The sequence below is a fragment of the Lupinus angustifolius genome, chromosome LG13 (assembly GCF_001865875.1).
Source record: "Lupinus angustifolius cultivar Tanjil chromosome LG13, LupAngTanjil_v1.0, whole genome shotgun sequence".
In the NCBI taxonomy this organism is placed as follows: Eukaryota; Viridiplantae; Streptophyta; class Magnoliopsida; order Fabales; family Fabaceae; genus Lupinus; species Lupinus angustifolius.
This window is the reverse complement of record NC_032021.1, coordinates 14,824,601-14,852,217: the sequence shown is the minus strand read 5'-3', so window position 1 is coordinate 14,852,217 and position 27,617 is coordinate 14,824,601. Positions and strand designations below refer to the sequence as shown.

At 36.2% G+C, this 27,617-nt stretch overlaps 1 protein-coding gene across 1 annotated transcript; it reads left to right on the top strand.

Moving 5' to 3' along the window:
* Positions 765-25,851, top strand: LOC109325610 (elongation factor G-2, mitochondrial). The gene is made up of 20 exons (XM_019558064.1): positions 765-1,277; positions 3,378-3,599; positions 4,007-4,128; positions 4,227-4,377; positions 5,037-5,108; positions 17,513-17,608; positions 18,768-18,856; positions 18,940-19,006; positions 19,651-19,689; positions 19,930-19,990; positions 21,992-22,101; positions 22,199-22,273; positions 22,358-22,426; positions 22,529-22,650; positions 23,742-23,867; positions 24,066-24,186; positions 24,293-24,393; positions 24,482-24,542; positions 25,402-25,455; positions 25,536-25,851. The coding sequence occupies exons 1-20, from the start codon at positions 861-863 to the stop codon at positions 25,638-25,640; spliced, it is 2,280 nt and encodes a 759-aa protein (XP_019413609.1). The 5' UTR covers positions 765-860; the 3' UTR covers positions 25,641-25,851.

Below are 27,617 nucleotides of genomic sequence, written 5' to 3'. Positions count from 1 at the left end.
TTATTAGGTGATATGTTTGTGTTATTCCTTTTTAAAAGTGTTTTTCTTTAAGTGTTATTTTTACTACTCACATGATACCAAAAGTCAATATATTTAACTATAAAAGTCTTTGTTTGATATTTATACTTCTTTGAGTTATTCTACTCAAAGAGAATATGAATTTCCTATATTTTGTACATACTAAAAACAAAATAATAACAACAATAATGATGTAAATATAATATTTTTTATTGGGGTGTCTACGTAATTTCACAAGTATATTTTTTCTTTTACTTTTTGCACAACAAATAAGAGAAGAGAATTTATAACTTTATTTCATTCATTTTTCTTTTAAAACAACTAATTTTTTATCAACGAATATTGGTTCAAGTAGTACATACTTGATCCCCCTTAAGCAAAGTCTCGGATTCGAAAAAAGATATTATAAATATTACATTTACCAGGAGAGTCTTAGCCCCATATATATGTTGATGTTTCTGGCTCGGACATGATTACTTTCGGTATGAAAATACTTGTGAGAACAAAAACAACTAATTTTTCACATCAGTTTCTCCTCTTTTTCGTTCCTTTAATTTTCTTTCCTCCTATTTTCTTTTATTTCATTTTCCTTTCTAAACCAAAGAGAATGTAAGTGTAAACTAATCTCTCATTCACCACAAAGACATTCATATAATAATATAAGATTCTATTGGACTATTAGAAAGACCAAAACTTGAAAAAGATTAATTCATTACTTATGTCAAAAATCGAATTCTTTATTTGAACTTAAACTCGAACCGGTTCAATCAATTTTCTTTCAAACTATTCAGGGTTTTAGCCATCAAAAACCCAAACCAAACCCACACACGTCCACCTTCACCATGTCTCGCTTCTCTAGGTCCTCCGCGCCGCGCCTCCTCTACTACACCATCCGCTCCTCCACCACCACCACCGCCGCCGCCTCTCCTTCTTCTCCATCCTCCTCCCTTCTCGCTGCCACCTTCCACCTCCGCCACTTCTCCGCCGGCGGAAACCTCGCGCGCGCCAACGATTCGAAAGAGCCATGGTGGAAGGACTCCGTGGAGCGTTTGCGCAACATAGGGATCTCAGCGCATATAGATTCCGGCAAGACGACGCTGACGGAGCGGGTTTTGTACTATACGGGTCGGATCCATGAGATCCATGAGGTGAGGGGAAGAGATGGCGTTGGCGCGAAGATGGATTCGATGGATTTGGAGAGGGAGAAAGGGATTACTATACAATCAGCTGCTACTTACTGTACTTGGAAAGATTATAAGGTAATAATTGAGTTTCAGTTGAATTGAATTGAAGTGAGTGGGATTTGAATTTTGAATTGAAGTAGATACAGTGTGAGTTTTCGATGTATGTAAAATCGGAGTTAAGAAACAAAAAAATTGAGGTGTTTGGGATTTGAATAGTGTTTTTTTGAAGACTGCAAGGTTAATATTTGAGTTTAAGGCTGTGTTTGAGAATGCTGCAATCTTTTTTTCTTCTATGTATTTTTTATCATTATAGTTATAAAGGAGGAGTTATACGAGATGAAAATATGTAGCTAATAAGCTAGTTGACAACTTTATAAGCTACCTGGAATCTTATAAGCTAGCTGAAAGCTGATTAGCTAGTTAAAAGTGGATAAGTCTGGTGATTGAATCAGAATTGTTTGGCGAGATTAACTGCTAATTGGATAATCGGCCCATAAGCACATAGTTCATCAGCCCTTAAGCTATCCCAACTAGCTTATCAAATATGAGCTCTGAAGCTTGTAACTTATCGAAATAAGTCATGTTACCATACGAAAATAGGTAACTTGTTTTTTGGTTAAATAAGCTAGTCGACAAGCTTATAAGCTCCTTGACATTGTTAGCAAACACACTCGAAATAGGGCCCTTTTCACAGAAAGTGGTTATTTGATTAAAAACTTACGTTTGACATTTGCACATATGTTATTTTTTGACTTTTCAAAAAACTAATTTTGCCATTATCATAATTTTCAAGCCTAAACAAATGGGCCCCCAGTTTGAAGGGATAGGGAGTTTCTTGAAGTATGGGAAATACGAACCAATTTTTTTTTTGAGGTTTTGAGATTTCAATGGTGTTTCTGAAGACTACAAGGTATTACAGTTGAGTTTAAGTTGAACTGAAGTGGGTGAATTTTGAGTTTTGATGGGTTAGTGAGTTTATTGTAATATGTAAAATAGGAATCAAGAAAACTAACTTGGGTGTTTGAGACTTCAATGGTGTTTTTGAAGAGTATAAGGTACAATAGTTGAATTGAAGTGAGTGAACTTTGAAGGGATATTGAGTATTTTGAAGTATGTATAATGTATAACAACAGTGAAGGATATGTTTTTCTGGTGTTCGATGATTGTGTAGTGTTTATGTCTTTATGAAGACTATAAGGTGTAATAATGGGCCTTTACCGGGCATTGATGGGCCATTGACCCATGTGAATAGAAGTAGAGGAATCAGTTGTAGGAGAGAGGGAAAGTATAACAGAATGGACAAGGGGCATCGGATGAGCTGGGGCAGCAAATGATGTATAGGAGGGTTGCAGAGAAGAGTAGGGGTACATCTGAATTTGAAATGCCTTTGGCTTGGGAAGGACTGCATGGCAGTGGATCCTTATTTTTCTTTTCTTTATTTTGTTGGTTTGCTGTCTTTGGTTTTCCAGAGGACTTTCCTCTGTTGTAAGGAGCTGAGCTCCATTATTCTTGCTTGATACTATCAGTATTTTTCAGTTCCTAACATCTAAAAATTAAGTTCATGTTGAATTGAAGAGAATGATTTTTGAAGGAAACATGCGATGCATACACTGTTTCTTGTTAAATTAGTTTGCAACAAACTGATGCACTGTTATGCATTCATTATGCTTGTGGTTCTTTTAATTTTTGTAAGAATTATGGTAGTGTTAGTTCTTCCTTTTAACTAGGGAGAGGTTTAATAGGATAAGAAGTTTTGAATGTTGTCCTGTGGGACTCCTGCTGCTGAAGTAAATTACTAAATAGGCAATTGTCTATGGAATTGTGTTCTTATAATTTATTACTGTTAGGTCAAGAGACTTGACAGCAAACCGCTTAAAATTTTCCTCCTTGTCTCTCTTCACTTACCACAGCTTCTGATCATGCTTAACTGAAATGGGAGGGAAATAAATATAATTTTATCATTTGATGAGAAAGAAAAGTGTGTTAAACCAAAGCAATTTGTCTCTTGAAAAAGTCAATCAGAAATGTTGAGAGTTAGGTAAAGAATAATAATAATTTTTCCTTCCTTGCATTATTGATGGGAAGGTAGTAAATAATTCTTCAAGCCTTTTAGATAATGCCTTTTATTTCTCTCATTTATTTATCTTTGCACTCCTGTAAAATTTGTCTTTGCAGATTAACATAATTGATACACCTGGTCACGTTGATTTCACTATTGAGGTTGAGAGGGCTCTGCGTGTCCTTGATGGTGCTGTTCTTGTTCTTTGTAGTGTTGGTGGGGTGCAAAGTCAGTCTATTACTGTTGATCGGCAAATGAGAAGATATGAAGTTCCAAGACTTGCATTTATCAACAAGCTTGATCGGATGGGAGCAGATCCATGGAAAGTTTTAAATCAGGTAATTTTTTTAGATTAATGGAGGCAATCATATATATTAGTAGTTTTTTTACCATTTAAACAACCGACCCTACCTAGTGGGAATAAGGCTTGATTGTTGTTATAGTGCTATTTAAACACTTTTGTTTAGTTGTGAAAGAGAACTATATTGTAACATGGTGGTAGAAAAAAATTGAATTCAAAACTCTTTCAAACTTGATTTTTTTATAATAAACTGGTCCTCAACAAAACCTTTATGAGTTTGTCTTAATTTGTATACACATAGAACCTAAGTCAAATCAATGTTTTGCATCATAAAATGTACAGACTATTCAGTTTTGCTTTTGTGATTAGATGCCTATAATATTTAATTATTCTATAAATCAAATTGTTATTTTCAGTTTTAGACCATTTTGTTTTATTTTTCAGGCAAGATCTAAGCTTCGACATCATAGTGCTGCAATGCAAGTTCCAATTGGCTTGGAAGATGATTTTAAGGGACTTGTTGATCTTGTGCATTTAAAGGCCTACTACTTTCATGGTCCAATGGGGTCTGTTTCTAAAACTTCTGCTTTGTTTGTTCCCATGATTAACATATTAAGTCTCCCTGGCATTATTCTTCAGATTACTCAACCATGGTTTATTGCAGTGAAAATATTGTCACTGAAGAAGTTCCTGCAGACATGGAAGCTTTAGTGTCAGAAAAAAGACGTGAACTCATAGAAACTGTGTCAGAGATTGACGATAAACTTGCTGAAGCTTTTCTTAATGATGAGCCCATATCAGCTGCTGATCTTGAGGTGTGTGGGTATTGGTTTTGTTTTTATATGAGTTTTGTATGTGAGTTCACAGGATATTCGCCATGTGTTCTAGTTCTGACAATTAGTTTATCCACCATATTCTGTGGAAGTGTTAGAATCTGGAGGTTTGAGCATTCTAGATGTTTATCAATTAAAGATAAAGCACAGGTGTATCAGCTTGTAATGGTATACCACGTTGTGTCGTTGTACAGGTGCAAGGGCAGGTATCTTTAGTTTAGTAGCTGCACTGTAAACCAGTTATACCGCTAAATTGGTTTTTGGTTTTGGCCACATCATGCCGCATTCTGGGATTAACTACTATGTCCTTCATCACTGTAGTTATTTTAACAGCACATCCAATTATGTAGTTCCTATTCCCCCCTGATTCATTTATTAGTGAAGGGAGTTGTTTATGGTTCCACCTGATTTCTTAAGAATGATACTTTTACATATTTTACTCTTATGTTTGTCACATACGCTGCCCATTGGTAGTTAATCAACATCACCAGTAGATTCTGTTGCAGTAGTAGTACAACATTCCCCAGATACTTGTGTATGTGATTTTTGATTTAGTGATATATAAAAACCAGTTGTTACTTCCTCTCCCGTCCCCCTCCCAAGTTTATTTTTAAATATTTTTATTTTTGTTTTGTGTGTAGGAAGCAGTTCGTAGGGCCACCATATCACAGAAATTCATACCAGTATTCATGGGTAGTGCTTTCAAAAATAAGGTAAATACTGAATTACCTTGAATTCATGTGTACTTATGCTGTATGGGCTTCATCTTTAGTCATCCCCTTCATACATTATGTTCTCTTTTACTTTAATTTTGATTATGCTTATGATGTAATTTAGGCTGGGTCTCCAATGACTTTATTTTTGAAATTGAATCCATTTCTATTACTCTACATATCAAAATGGCCACTAGTTATTTATCTATGACCAATCATAAATGTCAGGTTACTCCGCAAACGTTTTGGCTCTAGTGCTGGTCACATCATGGCCCCAGCCCAATATTAAATACAAGGCACTTTATGGCGTTAAATAATAAAAGAAAAATATGTCTCTGATAAAATCTACTTAGAACCTGCTGTATTTGAAGGCTAGCTAGCTATTATTTAAGCTTCTCAGTTCCCTTGTCATGGTGATCTATCTCTTCTGAAAATTTGGCAACTTTCTTCGCTAATCAGTCGGTTACAAGAGTTCTCTGACGGACTGTTGTTTGAGTTTGTTAATTAGTCCTTTTTTGCATTTATCTCCATATGCTTGAGTGTCATATTGTTTTTCTTTGATAAGGGAGGCCCAATGCATGAGGCTTCTGTCCAAGTGGGTTTTGGGGAGGGTAGATGTATGTAGTCTTCCCCTGAAAGCGGATATATTGTTTCCAAGATTTGAGCTCATGACATCATGGTCACTAAAATGTAACCTTACTGTCATGTCGAGGCTCCAGTGTTACCCATGGCGGATGGCGGCTGTCAAAATTCAGCCATGAAGGCGTTGCGGGAAAATAGTGGACATCATCATGGCAGTTGACAAAAAATATAACATAATAGGAAAAATAAAATAATAATACAATAACACAAAAATCAAACAATAACATAAAGTTTAATAAAATTCATCAAGTATCCATGTCTCATAACTTCATAAGATCACTAAAAAGTAAAATAAACAATACTAACATGTCTTATAAAGAGCCACAACTAAAAATCAAAGCAAAACACAAATATAATTTGCAAAACATTCATATTGTGTGTTATTCTATTTTTGGAATACATCGTGCTACTGTTAAATAATCGTTTTAAATTTGTATATGAAGTAAAATGAAAAAAAAAATTAAACTGTGAAAAATAAATGTTTTGGGAATTGGTCTTTAATCACAACCATATTCTTCCAAGTTGCCTCCTTCACAGATTTGCCGTGCCAATGAATCAAAACTTGTTGTTCAACTGCATTCTGATTTTGAACCTTTCTAACCTTCAAAACTTGCACCGGAAAATATAATTCAGCCGGATGTTCTAGATCTGGAGGTAACTCTTCTTGTGTTTGATGATTTCCGATGACCTTCTTTAACTGTGAAACATGGAAGACTGGATGTATACGAGCGTCCGAAGGAAGTTGAAGTTGAAAAGCTACTGCCCCAACCTGTCTAATCACCAAATAGGGACCATAGAATCTAGCAGCTAGTTTAGGATGCAATCTCGTGGGCATCGAGCCTTGGCGATGTGGTCTAATTTTGAGATAGACCCAATCTCCCACCTTGACATCATGATCGCATCTATGAGCATTTGCATGTCTCACCATGTGGTTTTGTGCCCTTTCTAAATGGTGCTTTAATTGCTTCAAAGCTTCATCTTTATCCATGAAGTCCTGTGCCACTGCTTCCACCAAGGTCTCCCCAGGTATGAATCTGGCTATGTTCGGAGGGGGTCTGCCATAAACAATTTCAAATGGAGTGTTCTAAGCCGCCGTATGGAAGCTGATATTATACCAATATTCGGCCCATGGAATGAAGTCGACCCATGTCTTCGGCTGCTCGGAACTAAAGCACCGCATGTATGTCTCCATTGTGCGATTTAAAACCTTAGTTTGTCCATCTGTTTCACGGTGATAAGCTGTGCTCATCTTCAATTTCGTCCCCTGGAACTTGAAAATCTCTTGCCAGAAATTACTCAAAAAGGTGGGGTCTCTATCACTCACAATAAAAATAGGAATGCTATGCAATCTAACCACTTCTCTAGTGAATATTTCTGCAATGGAACGTGTCGAGTAAGAGTGCTTAATCAAAATAAAATGCCCATACTTGCTGAGCTTATCAATTACCACCAAAAGTGCATATATCCCTTTGCCTTAGGAAGCCCAATCATGAAATCCATGCTAATTTTTTCCCATATAGCATTAGGAACTGGTAGAGGTTGTAGCAAACCCATTGGCGACGCTGCCTGATATTTGTTACGTTGGCACGTGTGACAAGTTGCTATAAAATTCGTCACTGGTTTTTTCATCCCTTTCCAAAAAATAGATTGAGCCAACTGTCTATGAGTCTTAAAAATGGCCGAGTGACCTCCGGTTGGAGTCGTATGAAACTCTTGCAAGAGTTTTGGAATCCACACCGAATTTGAGGACAACACCAACTTTCCCTTATAATACAATCTCTCATTCTCTAAGGTGTAAGAAGGGTGAGAGTCTGGGTTGTTTTCTACTTCTTCTATGATTTTTAATAACATGGGATCAGACCTAACCTCCTCATCAATTTCATGATGTCTTCCCAAAAAGGTCTAGATAAAATCTGCAGCTCTTTGTCCTCATGCATTCTTGACAATGCATCAGCCGCCTTGTTTGTAGCTCCCGTCTTGTATACAATATCGAAATCATATCCCAACAATTTTGCCAATTTGTTTTGTTAATTTTGAGTGGTGATCCGCTGTTCCAGTAAGTATCTCAAACTCTTTTGGTCAGTGAACACTGTGAATCGTCTGCCTAGAAGATAAGGTCTCCAATGCTGAATTGCTAGGACCACTGCCATTAATTCCTTCTCATAAACTGATTTTCCCAGAATTGAATATGATAATCCCTTACTGAAGTATGCCAGTGGTCCTTTCCCTTGCATTAAAACAACCCCTAATCCTGTCCCGCAAGCATCACATTCAATGGAAAATGGTTCTTTAAAATCTGGCAAAGCTAGAACGGGAGACTGAGTAAGTGCTTCTTTGAGCACTTTAAAGGCCTCTGTTGCTGCCATATTCCAATTAAAAGCTCCCTTCAGCAAATCAGCTATTGGCTTAGCAATCTTCCCATAATCTTTCACAAACTTCCTATAGTAACCCGTTAAGCCTAGAAATCCCCTTAGGATCCATCAACACCCCCTCTTGTGAAATCAATTGCCCTAAGTAATCAATGGTAGTTCTGCCCAAACTACATTTCTTTTGATTGGCAAAGAAACTGTGATGGTGGAGACTAGAGGTGTCAAAACGGGCTACCCGGACGGGTTCGGGCTAAACCGGATCGGGCTAAAAAGCCCGTATCCAATTTATGCATATCAAATGGTAGCCCAAACCCGCCCTAAGCGGGTTGTGGCGGGCCGACCCGCATAAACTAAAAAATATTTTGTTTCAAAATTATAACATATTTAATCTATTCAAAAAATATGTATCATTTGAATGGATTTCAATGCTATTTCTTTTTTATTTTTCCTTAGTTTCTCAAATAGATCATCAAAAGTAAAAGGAGGTAAATTAACTTTGTGTTGATTGTTTTCGAAATTTAAGTTTTCTTCGTCCGCATGCAAAAAAGGAATAAATCAATCTATCAATCAAATTCTGGGAGGATTCAAAAAGCGCTTCTTTAGGAGTTAAACTTCCATTTGTCCATATTTCGAGAAAAAGTATTTCTTGTTTTTCATTACCATTAACGTAAGAATGAATACTATGATTTGCATTTCGAATAGACATGAATACAACATCTATAGGATAACTTCTGTCTTGAAATTTAGTTAGTGTTTTTATACGATATCCTCGATTTCTCGCGATTTCTAATCCAATACACAAATTAATGGGTTCTGTTAAATTTTTCTTAACATATTTGTTATGCTAAATGCAACCAACTTATAGATCTAATGCATTGTGTTTGAGTTAAGACGTGATGTTAAGTCCATAAGTATGATTTTTAACATAACTCTTTTGTTAAATCTCTCATTTCTAGTGGACTCTCACTCTCTAACATAATATAATTTGTAACTTCACTTTAATATATAAACATTTGGATACTAACAAAAATATTATCTTTTGTATGTTCTTTGTCAACACTTTCATTGTGAAGTATTATATTAAATTTGGTTGTGTGGTGTTCTCTATGATAAACAATTTATATTGATTTTAGTTTTGTTGTAAACATTATTTTTTTTATTATATTTTTGTGGTAAAAGTTAAATCTAATTAAATACACAATAACATAATACTTATTATCTATTTTTTATTATAAGTTTTGTAAATTTTCATTTAGTGCTTATTACCAAGCTAAAAGTCTCAAAAAATATTAAAACATATAATAAAACGGGTAGCCCGAACCTGCTCGGGTAAGCTCGGCCTGAACTCGGATTTATAATAGTCCGGCCGGGCTTGGCTAAAAAGCCCGTATTTAATAAAAATTACCTAAAATGATACCCAAACCGTATAAAATTTCGGGCTTTGGTGGGCTGGCCCGATAGTGCCGGCCCGTTTTGACAGCTCTAGTGGAGAGTATGCAATACCTCACTCAAATGCTCTAGATGGCTCTTCCAATCCCTACTATACACCAATATGTTATCAATAATAACTAGCATGAATTTCCGTAGGAAGGGTTGTAATATTGAATTCATGGCTCATTGAAAGGTGGCGGGAGCATTAGTAAGACCAAAAGGTATAACGATGGATTCATAATGGCCTTGATGCGTTCAAAATGCTATTTTGGGAATATCTTCTATGCTCATTCGGATCTGGTGATATCTAGCCTTCAAGTCGATCTTGGAAAAATATGCGGCCCCAAAAAGTTCATCCAATAACTCCTCTATGACAAAGATGAGGAACTTATCTGGAACTGTCACTTTATTTAGTGCTCTATAATCTACACAAAATCGCCAACTATCATCTTTCATTTTCACTAGAATCATGGGGCTGGAGTATGGACTGTTGCTTGGTCAAATTATGCCCTCCTCTAACATATCTGCAACCTGTTTCTCAATCTCATTCTTCTGTAAATGTGGGTACCTATATGGGCGGACATTTATGGGCCCCACTCCATCCTTGAAGGGAATCTTGTGATCTACATATCTGCAAGGAGGAAGGCCTGCCGGTTTAGCAAAAACGGCCTGAAATTTTTCCATAACTTGTTGTAATTGACTCATTTGAAGACGGTCAAGGCTCTGCTCCTCCCTCTGAATTCCTCCCTTCTGATCTTGGAACAAATTGGAGTAGAAGATCATCATGGCTGCAACCTCTGCCTTGGAAACCTGTCCAAAAATCTTGTTGGGAACCTACTCTTCTGCATGTTATTGTCTCCTTGAATACAAATGACTAATCCTTGAAAATGAAAGGACATGGTTAGCATCTTCCAATTATGTTAGTGAACCATGTCATTCCGAGGATGACGTCTGCACCACCAAGGTCAAACAAGAAAAAATCTCCTGTGTAGACATAGTATTGCATCTCTAAATTTAGGTTTTGACAATACCCTTGCGATTCTTGTCGTTGCCCGTTCCCCATCTGAACCCCAAAACTTCTGGTAGGTTGAATCTCCCAACCCGTCCGTGAGACCAAATCTTTAGCGACAAAGTTGTGACTAGCACGCACCACTATCAATGAGGATGGTAACCCAAACACCATTGACTTGTCCCCATAATTTCATGGTTTTTGGTGGGGTAAAGTTCCCTGTGATCAACTGAGATAGTTCCATTCATTGATATTGGTAATCTTCCCTCGTGACATCATGATTAGCCTCTGCTTCTTGTACTTCCTTCTTTGTCCTCCCCTAAAATAGTAACCCGCAGGCTCCCTTCTGGGCATTTATGTCCAAACCCATAAGCCAATCCACACCGAAAACACCTTTCTTCCTCCTTCCGTTTCAAGAATTCGGCATGTGGGAGCTGTTTGGCACCCCTGTTCCTTGAAGCCGTATCCACACTACCAGAGTGAGGGTTATTCGACCTAAAAGATGATCCACTCTTTGGTTTGTTCATGACATTCCTTGCCCCAATATTGAATGTACGTGTTTGGGGGGTGTTGTAATTTCCTATCGTAGTAGAAGATGAACCCATCGGAACACTGGGCACAATTCTGCCCTGGTTTTGACTGCATGGGGGGAACGAAACCTTCTGATGTAGCGGCTGTCCTTGAGCAAAGCAGATCTCTTCTTCCACATCACGCGCAATCTCCACGCACACAACACTTCAGTTGGCCGGAAAGAATGTACTCGACAACGAATCTCTGGTTTTAGGCCTCCCAAGAAATAACCCAACAACTGTTCTTCAAAGGGATCTGTGAGTTGGGCCACCAGGATTTCGAATTCCCATAGGTAATCATCAATATTCCTTCATGTTTAAGAGTTTTTAATCGCTCAAAAACATTGCCCTTCATATCTTCCCCAAAGCGTTGCAGCAAGAGAGGATTTAAAGAATTCCAAGAAAGGGATGGGTTGCGCCTTCTAATGAAACGATACTAGTGTACTGCTTCCCCTTCCATGCTAATGTCCTCTCCGTGTGTCGTTAAGGTGCATTCCAAGGAATTGATGCGAGACTCTATAGGTAGCAGTCACGTGAAGCACTAAAGAAGAAGAAGAAAGAAATTTTACAGCGAGTGCGGAGGATACGCAAAAGCCGTTTTGGAAGAGATGGCAAGTCAGACCAATTGTTAGGTTATGGGAAATAACCTAACCAAGATGAGAGCATAGAGAAAGATAGGAGAAAAACAATCCTCAAATTTATTGAAAGAATTCTGAAATCAAGAAAGAAACCTTCTTACAAGGGTAAGCCCTTAATCCTTATTCAATTTTCTAAAGCTTCACCTCTAACCTCATGAGAAACCTCTTATTTAAACTATTCTAATCCTAATAACTAATTAGACCAACCCAAGACAGAACCAAGACTAAAACTATCAATTAGGACTAAGCCTAATATTCCTAGACCCAAGGACAGGCCCAATATCTCCAGTTTTTGTTGTCTTCCTCCTCGAATAGACCTTCCAAGCAGGTCTATCTTGGCCTCTAATAGTTAGGGTTTTAATTTTTAACCTATGTATGGGCCCAAAACCCCCATCCCAACCCAATTTATAAACAAAACTGACCAGAAAGCCAAAATGCCGCCATTACCGCCATGGCCCCACCACCATACCTCCATGGCGGCTTTTGGGAGCAAAAGGCGGGATTTCCCAAATGGCTAATGGCGGTAGCCCAAAAAACGCCACTGCCATCCGCCATGATGCCGCCATGGCCGCTATTGGGCAACACTGCGAGGCTCACACTATATTGTTTTTAATTTGAGGAGAAAAGAAATAATATTAGATGAGAGAAATAATATGCGTCATGTGAATCCTGGTTTCTTAGCGTGGGAAGAGCAAGATCAAACAGTTTTTTCGTGGCTCCTTAATTCGATTTCAGAAGCTCTTCATCCACGTGTAGTTGGATGTGTTCACTCGTGGCAGTTATGGAGTGAATTACACGCGTTTTGCAACTCACATACGAAAGCTAAGAGTCGTCAACTACGAACTCAACTCAGGCCTCTTTCTCAAGGATCCATGACTGTTTCAGAGTTCTTCTCTAAGGTGAAATCCCTAACTGATTCCTTAATTTCAATTGGAACACCAATATCTCTTGAAGAACATGTTGATTGTATTCTGGATGGTTTCAATGAAGATTTTCAGAATGTTATTACATCTGTTGAAAGCCAGATTAATCCTCCCTCAATCCATGATTTGGAACAATTTTTACTCACATTTGAATCAAGGTTAACCAAGAACATGAATAAATCCGTATATGATGCTCTCTCAGCAAATGTTGTGGCTCAATCTCCTCCTCAGTCACCTCTTTCTGTCTCAATGCCTTCTCCTTCTGTTCATTCTCATTCTCCTCGCTATTCTGGTATTTCATCAAGACCTTCATGCACTTTTCAATCTGGTTTCTACTCTCAGACTCGAGGTGGACGTGCTGGTAAACGTGGTGGTCGTGGTTTTCGTTCTAGCAGAATTTCAATCGTCCTGGCAGTTTCTTTTGTGACTATTGTAGGAAACCAGGTGTCATGGTGTTACTATGCACCTTATGACAGTCATCATGGAACCTTAACTCCTTCTCACTTCTATGGACAGTATCAACATCAAAATCAGTATGGACCTCCTATTCTGAACACGTATTCAAGGCCACCTACTCCATATGAATCCTATTCTCCTCGATCAGTGGCTAGTCCCTACACATCTGCAGTTCATCAAGGTTTTGGCCAAGGTTATACTAACACTTAGTCTGAAAACTTTCATAGAGGACATCCACCTCTGCCTCCTTACGCTCATTAACATCAAGGTCAGGGCTATGCTATGAATGCTGAAACTGGTAGTCAAGATTCCAAGTCTTCAATATGGTACCCTGACTCTGGTGCCACTAATCATCTAACCTCAGATCCATCTCCGCTTCATGAGCCTACTCAACATTTTGGACCAGACTAGATCTATATGGGTAATGGGGCCAAGGCTCCTATCACAAGTTGTCGTAACACCTACTTTAATTCTACTAGTTCCACTACTTCTTTATCCTTACAAAATCTTCTGCTTGTTCCAACAATAATAAAAAATCTAATGACTGTATCTCAGTTTGCAAAAGATAATTCATGTTGTTTTGAGTTCCATCCTAACTATTGTGTTGTCAAATCAGAGGGTTCTGATGAGGTTCTGCTACAAGGGACTCTCACAATAGAGGGCCTTTATGCATTTCCAAATCTTGTTCCCAAGCACTCACATACGTCTCCTACTACATCTCAAGCTTCTACTTTAATTTCTACTTCTAATCACACTAAACCTAGTTCTTTTATGTTATGACATTATAGATAGGTCATGCCCATGAGGCAATTGCTCACAATGTCTTGAATAATTGTAATATACCTTCCTTGAATAAAATTGCCTCAGATTTTTGTTCAGCTTGTTGTTGTGCTAAAGCTCATAAAGTTCATTCTATATCATCCACAAATGTATATGCTACACCCTTTGACCTTTTATATGTTGATTTACGGGGACCATCTCCTATATACTCTGAATCAGGTTTTAGGTATTATTTGTCTATAGTAGATGCCCATAGTAGATACACTTGGATTTACCTACTCAAGCAAAAAACAGATACCTTACATATGTTTCAGCATTTTATCACAATGATTAAAACTCAGTTTCAGGGTAATATCAAAGTTGTTCAAAGTGACTGGGGTGGTGAGTTTAGACCTTTCACAAACTATCTTAATTCCCTAGGAGTTAACCATAGAGTCCCTTGTTCTCACACTCATCATCAACAGGGAACTGTAGAGAGAAAACATCGACATATTGTTGAAACTAGACTAGCCTTGTTAACTCATTCAAACCTACCCTTATCCTTTTGGGAATATGCCTTTACAACTAGAGTCTACTTGATTAATAGACTTCCTTCCCCTTCACTCCAAAATCAATCTCCATACTATCTAATTTTCAAAATTGTTCTAGATTACAAGTTTCTCATGGTTTTTGGATGTTCTTGTTATCCCTTACTTAGACCCTACAATAGTCATAAACTTCAGTCAAGGTCTATTGAGTGTACTTTTCTAGGTTACTCTACTACATATAAAGGGTACAAGTGTTTGTCAAAAGAGGGTAAGATTTTACATTTCTAAGGATGTCATCTTTAATGAGCAACATTTTTCCTATGTCACTATTGATACCTCCTCTATTTCTAATACAAAAGTCAAATTTGAGTCATCCAATTCACCCTCTGTTCACGTACACAAACTTATCCCAAATATCACAGAGTCAAATCCTCATTTTCAATCATCAGTGTCACAACAACCATCATCCACCAATTCTTACATTGCTTCTGATAGTCACAGTTTCACAGAACAGCCAAATAGTCAACATCATTCTCCTACCACCACTCATGTGTCTAATCCCCCTCCCCTGGTCAGAATGCCACAAACTCCTCCACATCTTCTCAAGGTGTTACCACTATGGCTCCTACTCATCCTATGGTTACTAGGTCCAAATTTGGGATTGTTCCCAGAGAGGTTCTTAGAGCTCTTCTAGTTCACATAGTACCTACAAGTGTTAAGGAAGCCATTGCTGATCCAGTTTGGTTGCAAGCTGCAGGCTGAGTTTGATGCTCTCATCATACTAGGAACATGGTCTTTTATTCCTCTACCTTCTCATAAACATGCTATTGGTTGTAAATGGGTTTGCAGAGTCAAAGAAAATGCTGAGGGTAGTGTCAACATGTACGAAGTTAGGCTTGTGGTAAAATGGTTTCATAAAAAACTAGGGGTTGATTACACTGAAACATTCTCACTAGTTGTTAAACCTATTACCATCAGAATCCTCCTTACTCTAGTAGTTACCTACAAGTGGATTCTAGAGCAACTAGATATTAATAATGCCTTCCTCAATGATGTTCTAGAAGAAGTCTATATGGTTCAACCACATGGTTTTCATAGTGGAGACAAAAACATAGTGTGCAAGCTTCACAAAGCTCTGTATGGTCTAAAACAAGCACCTAGACAATGGTTTGAAAAACTAAAAGGCTCTCTAGCTGAACTTGGATTTCATATCAGCAAATGTGATAATTCTCTTTTTATTCAAACTACTCCTACATACAAGGTGTTTGTTCTGGTTTATGTTGATGACATTATAGTCACTGTTTCCTCTACATCTGAAGTTCACAAAGTTATTGACAAACTAAGCAACAACTTTGCTCTCAAAAAGCTAGGATCTCTTGACTACTTTCTTGGAATAGAAGTTAAACACCTAGCTGATGGGTCTCTATTTCTCTTTCAATCCAAATATATCAGAGATCTTCTACTAAGAGCTAACATGAATACTGCTAAATCTACTCCTACACCTATGGGAACTTCCTGCAAGTTAACCAAATCTGGTTCAGAACAGTTTGAAGTTCCCACTTTATACAGATCAATTGTTGGTGCACTGCAATATGCAACTAGACCTGACCTAGCATTTAGTGTCAATAAGGTTTGTCAATTCATGAGCAAACCTCTACATCAACACTGGAGTGCAGTGAAGAGAATCCTGAGATATCTACAAGGATCTTCATCCTTAGGTCTACAAATCAAGCCTGTTATTTCGTCCATGCCTATTCCTATCATGGCCTATTGTGATGCTGACTGGGCCTCAGACCTTGATGACAGAAAATCCATCTTAGGAGCTTGCATCTTTGTTGGACCAAATGTTGTAACGTGGTGATCAAAGAAACAACAAACTATTTCCAGGTCAAGTACAGAGGCTGAGTACAAAAGCTTGGCTCTAGCTACTCAAGAAGTTATTTGGATTGAATCCTTTTTTTTCAGAATTGCAATACAAATATCAAACTCCCCTGATCCTATGTGATAACCTTAGCACTGTTGCTATGACTCACAATCCTATCCTTCACAACAGGACAAAGCATATTGAACTGGACCTGTTCTTTGTAAGAGACAAAATCCAATCAAAGGCTCTTCAAATCAAGCATATTCCATCTGAGCATCAAACTGCATATGTTCTAACAAAGCCTCTGTCAACGTCCAAGTTCATCTCAATGAGAAAGTCCCTTAGAGTGACAGATGCTTTGTCCCTAACTCATTAGTGTATCTAAATCATTGTTGCTCTTCTAGTTTTCTTTTGCTTTCCTTTTGTATTCTTGTAAGAACACAGAAAAAGGGAAACACTTTTTCAGGGGGTATATTAGAAATAGCCGGAAGGCTTCTTATTGTACTAAAAACAGTTAGCCTTAAGTGCCTCTCTTTTCCTATAAATAGGATTGAGTAAGCATTCATTAGTAAGATTTCAGAAATAGAAATAACTAACTAGAAGAGTTAGTTACAATTCAGTTTTCTTTCTCTCTCTTTCAGTTACTAATCTCTTCTCTCTCTTTCTCTCATTTTTCTTCATTTTCTTACATTCAATAAGATGTCTGCTTCTTTACATGAGCAAAAGCCTCTACACTTTGTAAGGATAAATTGATGCAAATCCTTAGGGCAGATCCAATTCTCTCCAAAAAATCCCTAACGGCTTGTTGCGAAGTGAATTTGCTGCAGAGTAATGCTATAATAGGTGGATCCTTAATCCTGAGAACAGGAACAACAGTACAGACAAAAATTTTGACCTAAAAATGAAGGGTTGGACACAATTTGAGACATAATATTCTTTATGCTTTCTTAAGCTTCTTTAAATGTCTAAATGAAGAATCTTTTTGTCATCAATTCAGCTAGGTTATCATCCTTGCTTTCAAGTCCAAATTCCTAAAATATTCTCTCATGCATGCACTCACACCTAGGCATGTCCAAACACTGTAATTATCCATATGATCCAAACTGAACATTCTATATTTCATGCATGCTCATCGCTTGTTTGTGTCATTAGCTTGTTTCTCTTACATTTTTCATTTTCTGCTGTTTCTGGTACAGGGGGTACAGACACTTCTGGATGGTGTACTTAGTTATTTGCCGTGTCCCATTGAAGTTAATAATTATGCCCTTGATCAAGCGAAGAATGAGGAGAAGGTACTGGATTCATAGAAATTAGAAACTTTATCCTTGTTTTGCTTTAATAGTGTGCTGTTATTATGATTGTCGGTAATTGCAAATTAACTTTTGAATTTTAATGCCAATTTCTTGAATCATGCATAGTAAGTTTCACTATGAAAGTGACGAACAGGCTGGCCCATTGGGTTCAGTTTGGTATATTACTATCACACAGCTATCCTCTCAAAACATATGTTTGACCGGGATTCTCCAATCCTTATTCCTCGAAGACAGGATTAATGGCTCAAATTATTATGATGCCATAAACATCCTTCCGGTATGATGGGTATGTCCTCTGATCCATGTCCTGTTATCCTTCCTCAGTTCCGCCGCATCCTGCATTATCCGGGTTGCCTTTTGAGGCTCCATTAAAGTTTACCTTTATTCCAGTACCAAATGGGAATGTCCATCAGCCAACATTAACTGTGGTGGATCGGGTTGTAAAGGTATCACATCCTTCCTGCAGATTGGTATTGGTCATTCGTTATGGCTGTTCTCTTACGGATAAAACTGATTTTTTACTCTTTTAAATGTTGGACTGGGTTGTGAAGGTACCACATCCTTCATGCAGATCGGTATTAGTCATACGTTGTAAAGTTCATCTTTATTCACACCCCACCTTATCAAGAATGTTATTATCTTGGTATTTTTTATTACTATAATCATATTAAATTTTGATAAGTTTGTTTCAAGTAACCATGTTTTGCTTTTTGGATGAAAAAATAAATACATTTTGGAAGAAGTGAATTAAAATACAAGAGGACAGGATGTCCTAGACTAGACAAGCTAACTACTAGAAAGGAAAATTACAAAGAGCCAACAAATAAAAATCAAGAATAACTATGGTCAATTGCAGCCCAATCTCATTGCAAATCAGAAAGAGCTAGTCCCTTAAATGGACCATGAGCTGAGCACCAAAGAGAAACCAAAAGCCTTATTCTATCCCACAACATTTCTAAAGACACAGAAACAACTTGAAAAATTTGGGCAATCTATAACCATATGCACCCCAGAATAGCAAAGATTGCACACGCACAGTTCCACAAAATCATGATAAATATGTTTGCTATGCTATTTCTAAACCCAGTCAAATAAATATTTTATTTGGTTATTAATGTAACAGTCTATACTTGTCTAGGTTGTGTTGCCTGGAAGTCCAGATGGGCCACTTGTGGCATTGGCTTTCAAGTTGGAGGAAGGGCGGTTCGGTCAGTTAACATATCTAAGGTACCCTAACCTTAGGATCTGGTCGTTCCTATTTGAAACTCTGCTTAGTCTTATATATATTGATCTTCTTTTTTCTGGTGAAGAATCTATGAGGGTGTCATTCGGAAGGGTGATTTTATTATTAATGTTAACACTGGCAAGAAGATCAAGGTAAGTTTAAGGATCCTCTTTGTTGTTTGATTGCATTAGTATTGCGAACATGGGTGTTTTGCTTTGTGGATCTGATTTTCTTTTTGGTTTTGTTATGTAATTATGTTGTTTTTTCCTCGATTTTATCATTTCCATGAAAGGTAACTTCATTCAAGATTCTATTATGGTATTTTTTTTAACTCCAAATCTACAGTTTTTTACTGTTTTAATAAAATTGTCATGGGGAGAATAAATTACAAAGGCATAAATTTTCTTGAGATTTTTCAACAGTAACTTACTCCCAGATTATTAAACTAGTCGATGGATTCAAATTCTTACTTCTGCTTACTAACAGTATAGAATGATTATTTAAGCAACCTAATAAACATAAAAGGCATCTAATTTAATCATACATGGGATGGGTTTTCTCCTGCATTTTGTGGTAGCATGATGTATTGTCTACTCATTTTATACTTTTCCTTCAAACAGTTCTTCACCGAGACTGATATTAGATATAGCTTTTATTAGCTTAGTGGCACAGAACATAATTGAAAAAAAATACATTGTTATGAACTCACAAGATCATTTCCATGTATCTGCTTTTATGCATTACATGTTGCCAGTATAAGATATTTGTGGCTGAGATCTTTCTTTTGTTAATTCAGGTTCCTCGTTTGGTTCGACTGCATTCTAATGAGATGGAGGTTAGTTTTTAGACTTTCAGTTTGATTAGTGGATCTTCCTGTTAAATTGGATGCCTTTGGAAAAAGTAGGTTTGTTTGAGTGGGTAAATTATAGTTCGAGTACGTCATAGGCCATATTATTTTTTATGTTGCTGAGTAAATCGATAGAACTTTTTATCTGTGCTAGATTCATTCTCAAGAACTTTGGTATGTTCTGTTATTTTTTAAATTCTAATTGGGATACTTCTTCCAAGCCTGCAGGACATTCAAGAGGCTCATGCTGGGCAAATAGTTGCTGTATTTGGTGTCGATTGTGCATCAGGTTCTACTTTCTTTTAGCCCAACTCTGCCTTTCCTGAGTTCTACATTGCTCTGTTTTTGTTAGCATGATTTTTCTGTGAATCCGTTGATGGTGGTTCAAGTAATGTTAAAACATGGACAATATATTTTTGGGAAAATTATACCAATCTTCCACGAGGTTTCGTTTCATTACACTTGACACATCTTGTGTTTCCAATATCATATCAACCTCCCTTTAGGTTTATAATGTAAAGGGGGTGGGGGTGTAAGTGTGATGATACCATTAACCTCAAGGGCGAAAATGCAATGTGAACATAAACCACAAGGAAGGTCGGTGTAATTTCTGAAACTGTATGTGCAGTGTAATTAAAGCAAACCTCAAAAGAGATCATTTAATTTTCCATTTATTTTTTAATTAAAGAATAAGTATGGGAGGGCATAAAAGAAGCTGAATCACATCAGATAAACCTATAAAGAAGTAAAGAGCGTAACCGAAGTGCCTGAGAAAGAAAAAGAAGCTGAAACCTTTCTGTTGATTGAGGGCAACATCAAATTCTAAGAAGTGCAGGACACATATGCTACATATGTTTTTAAGTTAAAGTATAAGGAAAAAGATTCATAATTAAGAGTCCACAACTTAGGACAGTAGAGTGTAGAGGACTTTAGGTGGTGGAAAAATTAATTGAAGTAGTTGGGGGAAATGGATTTGTTACATGACAAAAGCAGCCTTGCTGTATTTTCTTTTTTATTATTAAAACTGCTTAAAAGTTTAAAACAGATCAACCTCTAAGGCTGTAATTTTGTTCAAATTTTAAATGACCTTGTCAATGACATGTGTATATGCAATTAGACATTTATCAGTCATGTGTTGTACAAGGATCTTGTTGAATACATTTGACACTCAGACATGGCACCAACATGGGGTGTTTGCGTTTCAACCAGGGCACCTCCTTTTCGTGAAGGCAGACACATTAATTACTTGTTTGAGAATCGTGAGCAGTAAAAGTTCCTCCCAACATGGTTTTTTTCTTTCTTTTTCTTTTCTTTTTGTGGATGATATTGTTAGACTCAAGAGGAATTAAATGGGAAACTAGAAATGTGGTGACAAACTTTAAAAGCACATGGATTTCATATAAGTCGGAGTAATACGAAGTATATCGAGTGTAAGTTTAGCAAGAGGCGGACAAACCCTACTATAGAGGTAAAGATTTGGGATCATATCATACTACAATTTACTAGATTTCAGTATCTTGGGTCAATCATACAAGACGATGGGGAAATTGATGAAAATGTAAACCATCGAATTCAAGCGTGTTGGATGAAATGACAGAGTACTTTAGATGTCATAGGTGATAAAAATGTATCACTCGAGCTTAAAGGGAACTTTTACCGCACAACTATAAGACTTGCAATGTTATATGAGACTGAATGTTGGGCGATAAAATGTTAACAAGAGAAAAGACTCCATGTAGCAAAGATGAGAATGTTGCGCTGATTAGTGGACATACTATACAAGATAGAATTAGAAATTAATGCATTTGGGAGAATGTAGGAGTAACTCATTGTAGAAAAGATGGTAGAATCGTACCTTAGGTGATTTGGATATGTGTGGAGGAGACTGGTAGAAACACTCACAAGGAGCGTGGAGAGCGATTGGAGGATAGTACAATTCCTAGAGGAAGAGGGAGACCGATGAAAACCATATGGGAAATGATTAAAAAAGTTTTACAAAGCAATGCTTTGTCGGTGAACATGATTTATGATAGAGCATTATTGTGGTCGTTCGATCCATATAGCCGACTCCACCTAGCAAGCTAAAGGCTTGATCGTTGTTGTTTCCTTTTTCTTCTATGTCTTGTTATTATTTCCTGTGTTACATTTTCAATTGAATCTTGTGTCTTCCGTGTTTGATAGGCCAGATATGTATTGTTGTGACAATCACGTTGTGTTCAAAATTTACTTCTCATATTTTTGTTTTATTTTATTTGTGTAGTAGCCTAAATATTTTTTCCTTGGTCATCAGGAGATACTTTTACTGATGGGTCTGTTAGGTACACAATGACTTCTATGAACGTTCCTGAGCCAGTTATGTCATTAGCTGTACAGCCAGTCTCAAAAGATTCTGGAGGACAAGTAAGTTGTTTCTTTTGTGTAACATGCCAAACCCCCTGTCTAGTCTTTGAAAGAAAGATATATCACATAATTGACATTTTTTGTGTATGTCTTATAGTTTTCAAAGGCTTTGAATCGCTTCCAAAGAGAGGATCCTACTTTCCGAGTTGGTTTGGACCCAGAGAGCGGGCAGGTTATCTTTTATTCTGTTTATCTTTCTCATTTAGGTGACAAATTCAGTGTTCTTATCATGACATTAATGCACTTTTTTGGGTAGACAATCATTTCTGGAATGGGGGAACTGCATTTAGATATCTATGTTGAACGCATTAAGAGAGAGTACAAGGTACCCATTTTTTAACTACAATTTTTTTTATCAATTCATTGTTGATACTGGCTGAATGTTTTCATCTTATGAAGTTTCATTCGTACATCTTTACTTGTTAAGGTTGATGCTTCAGTTGGAAAGCCTCGTGTAAACTTCAGAGAAACTGTTACCCAGCGTGCTGATTTTGATTATTTACATAAGAAGCAAAGTGGAGGGCAAGGTCAATATGGTCGGGTAATTGGGTAAGTATAGATTAGTATTTCTTATTTTATAATTAGTAGTAACTTAGCTACAATTAGGAGTGACATTGGATGAAATTGGATTGGATTATAATGGATGGATAAAAAGTTAGGAAAATGCTAACAAGTCCCTATGGGCACATGGATTCTAAAAGTAGAAACTTGGTATTAGAAGTATTTAATATATCCTTAAAACCTAAAGTTTCTATACTTATTTCCAATGTAAAGTTTCCCCTTTTTGAATCCTTTAACAATGCCCTTAGTGCAGATGTTAGTAGGGCCTAAAAAGTAAACCATTGATCCATTCAGGATCCATTTCAATAGTATTAAAACCATCCGACCCATCCATGAGTCAAGTTAATGAGTTAGAGTTTAATATCACATTTAGAAAAAAGAACTTGATAAGCCTCTACCCTGCCGCTATTGCACTACTTGTGCTTGGCGTTTGGATATGTTGAGATGCACTGTCTGTGCTAAAAAACATCAAATTCTAATTAAACGAGTCAATGCAAAATTTGGATGACCAAAATGAGAGAAGTTATTCACTTTATCTTAATAGTTGCCAGTGAACACAATGCAAATATCTGAAAGTTGAAACTCAACCTTTTCAGAACTTTCCCAAATACAAACCAAAAGGTGTACTGGGATTCGAAGTGCAGGAATTTATTTCCACCCTAGGAATTTTAAACTACCCAGCACTTTTTTGGTCTAAATGGACAAAATTGAAATTAGCATTAAATATCAAATGAAAATGGCCCCCCTTAAGATAACCCTTTGCCAGGGCCCACACCGCGACTCCGAAATAAATAGTATGAAACTTGCATAGATTTAAGTCTCCTGCATAATGATATTGTTAAAAACCAAAATTCACACAAGATCAAAATTCATTAGACTAAAGGCGAACAGCACAGTCCACCAATGAGATAAAGTAATAGCTTTATTCTGGATTTGCTAATATGGTTTACCCAGATTGATCACACATGTAACCTTGTTACTTCAATTATTTTAACTACTATGGTAGAGGTTAATTGTGATTTTCCATCCTTCTTCAACCCCCATCTGTTTTTCATGTCATATTTTTTATATGATTGCAGATACATTGAACCACTTCCTGCAGGATCACAAACTAAGTTTGAATTCGAAAACCTGCTTGTTGGGCAAGCTATTCCATCAAATTTTATCCCAGCAATTGAGAAGGGTTTCAAAGAAGCTGCCAACTCGTGAGTGATTTTTGCGTCATTGCTTTATTGTAGTTTCTGTGTTCTAACTTCTGATTTTATTTTTGTTGCTCATCAATGTCATATCGGACATTGTACTCTATCAGTCTAATAATCTAGGTTTTCTTCGTTTATACAATTTGAGCATGAGTTGATTTGAACTTAAATTTCATGCCAAACCTAATTTCGCTCTTCATACAGGGGTTCCTTAATTGGTCATCCAGTTGAAAATCTCCGAGTTGTCTTGATAGATGGTGCTGCCCACGCTGTTGATTCCAGTGAACTTGCATTTAAGATGGCTTCTATCTATGCTTTTAGACAGGTCTCTTCCATATCTGATATCTATCTTATGAACAGCATTGCACATGTCCTATTGGTATCACTATGGTAACCTTAGCATAACAAATTGTATGATGTTATCTTAACAGTGCTACACAGCTGCCAGACCAGTTATTTTAGAACCTGTTATGCTTGTTGAGCTAAAAGTACCAACAGAATTTCAAGGAGCAGTTGCTGGTGACATCAACAAGTGAGGGTTATTTACTTTGTATTTTTTATACTGGATATTTCTGTAAAGTTTCAGAATTTCCTAACATTCTTTTATAACTCATGAACAGGAGAAAAGGTATTATTGTTGGAAATGACCAGGAAGGAGACGATTCTATCATTACTGCCCATGTAAGCATCTAAAGATTCTGTATTTTAACTATTTAAAATTCATAGTTAGCCTCCATTGTTGAGCTTGGAATTGTTTACAATTTTTATTTGATGGTATAAAAGGTAAATGGACGTCTGGATTGGTTCATTTTTCTTTTACATTAACTTTTCAGGCTGTCCTTTGTATGAATTACTTGTGGTTTTTTATTTGACATAGAAATCAATGCCTAGGCTAATGTAAATTTTTTTACATTGTGTTATCTAGAAGGCATACAAGTATGCTGTAGTGTAATGGTCATGATAGCATGTTTGGTTTTGCATTGGGGGCATCCAGAATCATGATAGCATGCCAGCTAGTTTTGTTTTTGCCATATGTCTCAACACCCACAGCCTTTTTATTTTATGTGCAAGCTTTTACAATTGATTTAATACTATTTCAATAAACTACCACCGGAAGCATGGTCCCAAGATTTGGTTGCAATAATAGGTGGTCCTGCCTCATAGTGCAACTCAGGATGGTATAAAATTGTTATCGCCATTTTGGAAAACTGGAATTTTCCTGTAAATAGTTCATTTGCCGAATGCCTGTTACATATGGGTTTATCTTGTGCACAAGGTTTTAAATTGAGGTTGTGATTATGTTGAGTTTAACGCAACTGTGGACAATTGCGGGATGTTGCCGCAATTACAGTTGTGATATGGTTGCAGAGACAGTCGAAACCACAATATTATGAATTTGTGATCTCATTTGTGGCTGTGAACTGGAATTTAAAACCTTGCTTGTATGCATATTTCAAAAGTTATTGTAGTTTGTGGACTTTTTAGCAAAGATGGTTGTCTATTTGTCCTTGCTGAATGGTTTGCTGTTAAATTATTTCAGGTCCCTCTTAACAATATGTTTGGGTACTCTACAGCTCTTCGTTCAATGACACAGGTAATATCATGTTAGCCAATAATATATGCTTTGTCATAAATTTTATCTTATATTTGGTATTTGTTCTTAAATAATTGCAGGGTAAAGGTGAATTCACTATGGAATACAAGGAGCATTCACCAGTTTCTCATGATGTACAGACACAATTGGTAAACACATACAAGGGGAACAAAGCTGCTGAATAACCATGTTTTGGAGTACATGGTTCTAAAATTTGTGACAACAATTTATCTAGAAAAGAAGGAATTCTGACAATGATCTAAGGTATATGTCTGATTCATTTTCTTGGGGTCAATCAATTTTGGAAAGCAAATAAAAGTTGCTGCTGTAATTGTAGTATTTGCTGTACTATAATTTACCAATCTACTTTTTTTATACATAATTTAGTTCAACATAATCAAACATTTTTGAAGTAGTTAGTATCAAGGTTGTGTGACTTCACCAACATGTCGTTAAGCTAGTGGTGTATGACCCTGTTAGATTCCTAAAAAGACCAAAAAGTCAAGGGTTTGGATTCCTTGTAGTGGTATTTGTTGGGAGAGGTAGTCACATACTCCGAAAGGGATACGTTCCTTACCTCTCTGTTAATATTTCTGAAATGGTATTAAAATAGATTTTAAACTACAAAACTACAGAAAAACAACTTCACCAATCTGAAATAAAAAATACTTTAAAAGACAGGACCCACATCACTACTTGTTTAGACAAATACAAGAATGGAATTTAATGAACATACAGGTTTACATATAGAATACCTCTGAGTCAATCTTAGAGACATTTTCCATATGAACTTTTTTTGTACTATTAAGGGTATCCCCTAACATTTCTTGTAACCTTAAGTTCTGTGGAGTATCAATTTACCACTAATTTTCACTCAAACTATAGGGACATTTGAAAATATAAATTTTTTGGAGAACTAATTTATTAATTTTGCTTATCTATTTAGAAGACTTGATGATAACTCTTGATCATTTGGTCTTAATCTGTCAATGTGTACCATCTAAAAAATATTCTTAAAAATGTAGTTAAGTAGTAACTTAATAATTGGTAGACATTAGATCTTACAAAACAAGAAAACCATTAGATAAAGGAACATGTTAGAATTTGTCGATAGATTTTGGTTTGGAACCATAGTTTGAGTGAAAATTAGTGGTAACTTGATACTCCACATAACTTATTTTTAAGAAGAGAATAAAGTATTTTTTTATATTAGGAGAATAAAGTATGATGTGTTATTTTGATTAATTTTAGAAATATTTTTGTAAAAAATAATTAAATAAAACACATGTCATGGTTGGTGGATATAACTTATCTCTTTGTACCACTCCTTTATTCTTTTTTAAGAATAGCAACATCAAAACGAAGGGTGAAGAAAAGTATAGAGCTCAGAGCTTCCAAAAAAAATGGAGTATAATAATAGTTATTTAAGCACCAAATTTTAATCAGAAAAATGATACATTTGTAAAATTTTAACCTAAAATTCCTCCTATTACCAAGTAAATAAATGATTGAATGAGTTTTCTAACTGCATTTTCTTATCTTTCATCTAATATTTTTTTAAAGGTCTTTCATTCACATTTTTATACACATTTTTCTATAATAAATGAAAATATTTTAGTGTTTTCAAGTTTTCATATCAATTTAACATTTTCCTATTATTAAAAGGGGCAGTGGCCACATTATTCATAAGGGCAGGTATGGTCAATATTTACTTAGTTTACTTGATTGCATTCTTCATACTTTGAAATGGAGGAATCATCAAAATGAATACAATTTTTTCATTCACATTAAAACTTTAATCTCTAATATATATATATAAATAAATATATATATATATAAAGTGTAATATCTATGTACTGTTAGTGTAAAGATTTATATACAATTACTATATCATTCACCATTTATTTATGTTACCTTTTTTAAGAATGAATCATAATTAAATATAAATGTTCCATACATTTTTTTCTCATATATAAAACCCAATTATCTACCGATTATATTTTTGTGCCTTGCTGACATGGGGAATAACCTTTGCTTATTTATTTTAATGTTTGATTTGATTTCAGTGCCTGATTATGCACAAAATTATGGTTGTTTTATGGTTTAGGGTGAGTTTATAAGTCCCATTCTGTCCCCCACTCTAAGTAAGATTAGCACACAAA